At 50.6% G+C, this 7,545-nt stretch overlaps 2 protein-coding genes across 7 annotated transcripts in view; one reads left to right on the top strand and one right to left on the bottom strand.

Annotated features, from left to right (window-relative positions):
• The window catches only part of LOC116849985, a 239,013-nt gene that overhangs the window by 42,649 nt on the left and 188,819 nt on the right, over positions 1 to 7,545 (top strand). The gene's annotated exons all lie outside the window — the stretch shown is intronic.
• The window catches only part of LOC116849982 (zinc finger protein 628-like), a 90,139-nt gene that overhangs the window by 16,892 nt on the left and 65,702 nt on the right, over positions 1 to 7,545 (bottom strand). Inside the window, exon 4 of one of the 2 annotated variants that reach the window (XM_032827720.1) lies at positions 1,490 to 1,683. In XM_032827720.1, coding sequence (XP_032683611.1) covers positions 1,490 to 1,683 — 194 coding nt within the window. The remainder of the gene's footprint in view (positions 1 to 1,489; positions 1,684 to 7,545) is intronic. The other variant, XM_032827719.1, reaches the window with a different exon arrangement.

Here is a 7,545-nt window from a genome sequence, read left to right as displayed (position 1 = left end):
GGGGGGGGGGGGGGGTGGGAGCTCCAGGAGAAAGAGTACAGAACAGTAGGAGGAGGAGGAGGAGGAGAGAGGAGCTCTCGTGGAGGAAAAGAGCGCGTCGCGGACGGGCCCGACAGATGCCTTCCCACGTTTTTTCGCCGAGACATGTGCCCGGCGCGGCGAAAGGGTTGAGAAATTCAGTTGCCGGCCGGGTGGGGCGGCAACGCCGGCAAAAAACTGCCCCACGATACAAGATTCCGCCGGTAATCGCCGCGCCGCCGCGATTCCAGCGCGAGGGGTGAATTCGATTAACGGGCACGGGGGTCGCGCTCTTTTTCCCAGATCAGGCGGCCTTTTTTCACTTGTGTTCCTCTCTAATAACCGGCACGCCACGACGGAGCCGACGCGCGTGTGTAAACAGTGCGATTGTTCGTACGTGATCGCTTGTATGAGAAAATCCTCCGCCCTGATATCGCTCACCACTCCCTCCCCCCTTCGTGATGTCTTTACTCGTCGAGTTTTTCGATTCATGACTATAGATTTCTTCCGGTCTTCCATCCTCCGTCGTTCCTATGCGAAGATCGTCGTTCTCGGTCGTTTTCGGTTATGGCATGGAAATTGCGTCTCCGCTCTTCCTCTCTCCCTCTCTCTCTGCTCTTTCTCTTTCTCTCTCGTGAGAGACGAGCGACAGTCTTTCAGTCCTTCCGGATCGGTCGGTTTTTAATGTCAATTTCGTGTCGATAAGCGTCGTATGTAAGAATCCAGAGGCGAAAGCAAGCACAAGCACCCCGAAGGATCCCGCAGGGAAACTATCCAAAGCCACCCTCGATACATTGTTTTACGAGGAGATAGATGCGCTATCTACAAGAGAGAGACAGGGACCGCGAAGTTCGCAGATTCGCAGACCGAGGGATATATCGTGAGACGCGCGCGGAATGTTCTCGCGCGAACTCGCCGGCTCGACGTGGCGTTTTATTAAGCTCGACGACACGTCGACCAGCGCGTCTCCAGCGACTGACTGTTTTAACTTGGCTCGAGACACATCGATTATATAGGGAGCCCTCGAAACGGAACAAAGGAAACGGCGGACAAAGAGCGTTCGAACGGGAATCCATCTGTACAAAGTATCGAGGCAAGCGTGAACCCACCACCACATGTGCGTGCGTACGAGTAAAACTGAACGTGTCGAACGCGCGCCCGAGAAAGAGTTAATATAGAGATATACATATACATATTATCGGTCGGTTAGAGGAGAGCGATCACAGCGGCAGTAGACGACAACGCGTACGCGCCCGATCATCATTCTCTCAAGTAATACGTGCGTGTACGAGCGAGCGAGAAAATCCGCGAGATTCAATCCACCTTTCTTTTTTTTCTTTTTTTTTTTTTTTCCTTTTTCTTGCTTTTCCTCGGCCGTTTTATATCCGCGAGATACCACTCTCTCTCTCTGGTTATACCGGCACCGCGTAACACAGCGAATTGCGAGTTGGACGTCGGATTTGGTACATACATGACTGACCTTCGACGTGTGGGTACGGAGGCTGGACTCCGTGGCGAAGCCCTTGCCGCAGATGTTGCAGTGGAACGGCCGGTTCTTCGCCCGCTCCACCTGAGCGTCGTGATTCCTCAGGTGTTGCTGCAAATTCGACAGTTGGATGAAGGCCCGCCCGCAGTCCGGTAAATGGCACTTGTACGGTCGTTCACCTGCGATCAGATACCGTAAGGCGGCATTAGAATTTCGTGCATTAGAACGCGAGCGTACGTAAATTGTGTTACGGTCTACTGTACGGCGGTAGCACGTAATGGCCGCATACACGCTCCCGATCGGGAAAGCCGGTCATGCCACCGCGATTTTCCCTCTCGCGATTTCGGGCTTTCCTCCCGAGAGACGCTGCGAGAGAGCGGGTCGTCGCCGGGAGACCCGCCTCTTAATCGCGCGTCCTTTAAAACGGCTATGCACGGATTAACAGTTGAATACTCGAAACGTCGTGGCGAGTGAGCGACGATTATCGTAGGGTACACCTTTGCATTTATAGCGCGGCCGCCGCCGCCGCCGCCGCCGCCGCCGCCGCGTTTCCTCATTATTATTATTCGTAATCGCGTGTAAAGCATTCGTGCTCCCCACGGCCGCTTATATACCGTTTACTTTAGATTGCCGTGTAAAGAGTAGGTATCATTTTCCCGCGAGAGACATATCGTACATTCAATATTAACCGCGTCCTCGTCGGACTACGCGACGAAGATTGATGAAGAGATTGAAATGTCATTAATGACTTGTTTGTCAGCTCGCCAAGTATGTCTCTCGTTTCCTCGCGCTCTCGCTCTTAAAAGGCAAAAGAGCTATGTGAAAAAACGCGCTTAGGAAATGAATTGGCTGGTCAGTGACTCTCGGCTCTTTTTCCCGTTATTCCTCTCCTTCTGTCTCTCTCTCTCTCTCTCTCTCTCTCTCTCTCTCTCTCTCTCTTTCTCTCTTTTTTTTTCCCCACCGGCATGCAACAGGTTTCTACGTCTACATCGAAGAGAGTAGGTGGGAAGAAAAACACACCGGCATTTTTCTCCGCGCCCGCGAGCGGGCGGGAAGGCACGACGGCGTCGACGAGTGCGTAAATTGGAGGCGTTTAACGCGCAAAGTATTTCCCCCATGCAAATATGCGCGCGCCAGAGCGTTGTTTATGGTGCTTGAAGAAATTTCCGTTTACTTGAAAATGCGATTATTTAAACGCCGCCCTGGCTTCCACCCGCGTAATAATAACGCAGCGCGCTGTGTAGCCTCTCGATCGTTTAATCGTCTCGATCGATCGGCATTCGAGAGGCAGACTTCAGCTGGCGCGTTGCGTTTTTATTGCGTTTTTTCTCCTCCCTCTCCACGACTCGCCGTTCGTCTCGAGTGGACTCGATTCTAATTCCCACAAGCGATTGGCTCAATTTAACTTTTATTAATATCGACATTCTTCCCCAATCCTTTTTACCCCGGGCACTTGTTCCTTCTGCTATCTCTTTCTCTCTCACGCGCTCTCCCACTCTCTGTCTTTCTCGCTCCCGCCGTCTACCTCTTCTTTTCCTTACACACCCGGTCGCGTTCTACGGGATTCATCTTTTATTCAGTCGCGTGATTCATCGGAGAATTTCATCGTGTTCGATTTAATAAAAATAACTCGAGCGAGCAAAATTAGATTCTGCAAATCTTTTATCGCGCCGCCGATTGGAATTTCCGGCCATGAGAGGAAAACGCGCGGCGGGCGTGAACGTCGAAATGTATTTTCAAACTTGCCGGCTCGTTTCCTATCGAATGAGAGAAAGAGAGGGATGATATATACGCCTGTCTCTCTCTCTCTTGCTCTGAGCGATAAAAGTCTGGCTGGATTTTATAATGATACCGGCGTGGCGCCGACGGGACTATTATTAGAGGAAGCGATTTCCTGGATACAACAAGCGACCTGATCGCTCGTATTTATTTCCCACGCGAAACAAGTGCAGGGAAGAAGACACCGCGCGCGTTCGCGAAGGCTTTCACGGTGGCGGCACACCCCGCCGCGTGCGTAACGCTAATACGTTAACTTATTCACGAGATCGGATTCCGCTTCCGCGTGTATTCGTACACACTCGCGCACATAAATTCTGTGTCCTCGCAGTTTTGCCCGCGCATCATACACGTCGCGTTACGACGTCGAATTAATAATCGCGCGCGACTCTATCGTCGGGGGCGCGCGAGGGAAGGGCAAAATCGAATGCACCTGCGTGCGCGGGCGAAGCCGAGCGACGCGTCGGCACCGCGTAAGAAACGTCTCGGCGACTACAAAGAAATTTAATTGCGCGACAAAAGAAAAACGTCAGAAGGCGCTATTGGAATTTTTATGAAGGGTTTTCCTTCCCTACGGCTTTTCCCTCCCTCGAGAGAGACCGTATGTTTTCTGTCGCGCTACAATTAAAAACATATTAATACGCCGGCCTCGGCCGCCAGTCCGGGTGGTTTCTTATTGTCGGCGCTTAATTGACGGTTGAAACATTTATTTGTAGAAACGATGAGCTCGCCCACGTGTACGTTCGCACATACGTAATATTCACCTTTTTTGTGCGCCTCGCGCTTCACCGGAAGCGGCAAACGCGGCGCGAAGGGAGTTACACTGTGCAATACTTCTCTCCTTCTTAGTTCATAAAAGGGAGATAATGACATAGAACGGGCCGGCTCATCCGTTTCTATGAAAATAGTCAGTTCTCCCGCTACTATTACGCGATAAACGCTACTATGTACGTCCGCGCGTACGATCGCGCGTTATTAAACGAAAAAGAACGTTGCAATAAGACACGCGCGCGTATATACAGGATGCGGCATTCAAATTGAGGCTAAATATGTACATAAAGAAAAATGAACAAGAAATGGGCAAAACGGTTTCAGGAGGACATGTAATGATTGGACCTTAAAACGCCAAAATCTTTTAAGGTCACTTCGTACTTTATAAGTGGAATCATGTAGTTTTCTTTTGAACGCAAAACGATTGTTAGAGTCGCTCGAAAAGTCGATACTTTCCGAGATACTTTACATTTTATCCTGATACTTTTCTGTACAAGATGCGAGATATATCTTAAAATATTCACCTCTCAATAATCCTGTCTTGATACTTTTGTACGTGGGATGACGGATAAAATTGATTATGACAAAGGAAAGAAACCGATACCTTAAACGAAATTCGATTACACTTTGCAGATTCACTGATGCATCGTGTGTGCAGTGTGCATAATTTCGTATCACCGATCGATATGTTTCTCGCCATTCATACGCACAAAAGTATGAAACTGAGATTATCGGGAGATGAATATTTTATGAGATATCTCATACTGTGAAAAGTACCAAAATGAGATGTAAGATATCTCGGAAAATGTTCACTTTTCAACGATTTTATTCCGGTACTTTTATACGCAGGATCACTCGACCTGTGTTTAAAAAAAGCGATAGAATTCCATTTTAAAAGTTGAAACTGATTTTAACAAGACCTTGACGCGTCCGCTACAAGCTCAAGTCCCAACAGCACCATCATAAGCCCCCCTGAAATTCTACCAATGTTGTCTAAAACATTTTTTTATTTTACTTTATTTTTTTATAAATTCAGGAGTCATCTCAATTTCAATGACAGCAGCCTGTATGTATCTATGTATGTATTGGGATAGCATTGGGATTTCGAGCGTGCGGTTGGCATTCATTTTTTAGCGTTTCGTTATCGATTAGTCGGCCGTGTCATTCACGAAAGAATTAACCGGCAAATGCGTAACCGGCGAACGCGGTCGTTTGTGTACAGTATATTGTGTTTACCGGCGTTTCTTCAATTCTCATCGAGCTCCCTGGCTGATTTCGTAAGCATGTCGAACAACGCGACAACGCTGTTGTTGCGGCGGCCTATTAATGATGCACTCCCGAGGATCGATGACCCCCGCGGTAAAGTTTCCACCGAGGATCAGAGTCGATGCTTTCTTTTTTCAGCGCAGTTGAATAATTATTCGTTGCGCTAATAGCCTCCTATTCGTAATAATTTGCGTGGCATCGTGCGGAGCGGCGCGCTAAGAGTTATGATTAAATTTAAAATCTCGCGTGCGAAACGGAAGAACGAGAGATGGAACAACGTGGTGGAGAAAGGGGGGCAGAGGGGGGGGGGATCACCCGCTCGAGGTCGCCTCGTCGAAGGGTCTGGCCCCTTCTCTCCCCCCGATACTCTCTGGGAGACCCTTTGTCGAGCGCAAGAATTACGAATTGTAAAGAACTTTTGACGAATCGGTGCACTTGGCCGGGCATCCGTCCCGTCGCATTCGGCATTTTCTCCTCGTTGACTCCTCTCTCGCGCTCTTCGTGAAAGTCCGATGATGTCCACGCACGTGATGAAATGGGACGCGTTTACGGCGGTGCGCCAAATGGCAATAAGCACGGGATTATTGCGAGAGAGGCAGAGAGGTTGCAATTTCGTACTGATGGAATTTACAATTCCAGAAATAATCAATCGCGCATTCTTCTTAATATGTCGCGCTTTAATATTTCAAAATATTGCTCTAGCACGCGTAGGCCGGTAAAATATAATATTTGCCGCGCGTCGTATTTTCGTGCAAACCATAAATTCTAGCCGTCATTTCGGAGCCTGGACAATTTCAATTTTATTCCATTAAAAATCGTGATCATTGTTGCACGAACGAATTTATCGCGCCAGACATTCTACACGAATTTCAACATTTAATTTTGACGTACGGTTACTACCCTCGAGCTCCCTCTCTCTCCCTGTCTTTCTCTCTCTTACTCTCTCTCTCTCTCTCTCTCTCTCTCTCTCTCTCTCTCTTTCTGCTCACCCGGCTTGCCTGCAGAGCCAGCCAGCCTGCCTGCCTCTCCCTGCCAACACCCTCCAACCCTCTCTCGCACTCTCTCTTTCTCGACCCTTTCCTCTCGCACCCTCGCTCTTCCTCATGCGTTGTGGCGTTCGCACAAATCATTTTCGGAATATTAAACACCTCTGACAGAACGTCCAATGATTTCCCACCCCGTTCGCCCTTTCGCCGCTTTCGACCCTTTGATGCCGAGCCGCGCCCGGCCGCGAGACTCTTTCCGCGAGCGGGATTTCGCGCTTTCGCAGATTTTCGTCACCGTGCTTTTTACGTCGCTCTTTTTTTCCTGCCGCCGCCGTGGCGCTATATCCCGCCGCTCCACTCGTCAAAATCACCGGGCTCGCGAAAGTAGGTAGAGAAAACCCAGCAAAAGCTCGCACGTGGTTGGACGTGTGAGCACGAAACAGCCCGTGGAATCGCCACCCTCCTTTCCACCTTTCCACCACTTCGGCCTGACCGGTGGTGCGCACTCACGTCCCGCAACCCCCGGTCATGCTGGATGTTATATACTGGGTGGATAGCCACCCACCCCCTGCGCCTACCACCCCCGCAACCCGGCCCCGGCCCAGCACACGGCCCTGCTGCCGCCCTGCCGCGCGCGGCCCACTACACGTCCACGGCAGAAAATTAATGTCCCCTGCAATCCATGTATAATGCATTCGCATTTCGTTCGACGAACAAATGAACGCACTGCTAGAAAATTTACGTCCCATCTCGCTCCCGGTCGCGAGCGTCTTTTCTGTTGTCCCTCTCTCTCTCTCTGTCTCTCTCTCTCTCTTCTCCTCACTCTCCCTCTCCCTCTCTCTCGCGTTTCCCGTCTCTGCCCCTTTGGCTCTGTCTATCCCTCGTACGGAAATTCGCGCGCGGAAACGCGCCAGCCCTGACCAACTCGCGGCCACACTCGCTCGTTCTCTCTTCCGGCCGCGCGTTTCTCTCTCCCCCGCCCCTATTCTCTCTCTCTCTCTCTCCCCCCTTCGCTGTCCCTTCACCTCTCTTCGCCCCTTCTCCATTTCTCTCGCCCCGCAGACCCGGCGTCATCGAAATTCCGGCTGGAAATCATTAAATTGCATGCACTCACACGCACGTGCGTTGTTCGCACTGATGGCCCTCTCTCCCTGCTTGCCCCCTTCACTTCGACCTCCCCGTGCCCACCAGTTCACTCGCTCTCACGACCTTCTATGACACTCGTCGAACTATCCACACGAG

The sequence above is a fragment of the Odontomachus brunneus genome, unplaced genomic scaffold (assembly GCF_010583005.1).
Source record: "Odontomachus brunneus isolate Ranch 3 - 2012 unplaced genomic scaffold, Obru_v1 Obru_scaffold_130, whole genome shotgun sequence".
Lineage (NCBI taxonomy): Eukaryota > Metazoa > Arthropoda > Insecta > Hymenoptera > Formicidae > Odontomachus > Odontomachus brunneus.
Note: the sequence above shows the minus strand (reverse complement) of the source record. Positions and strands in the feature narration are given on the sequence as shown.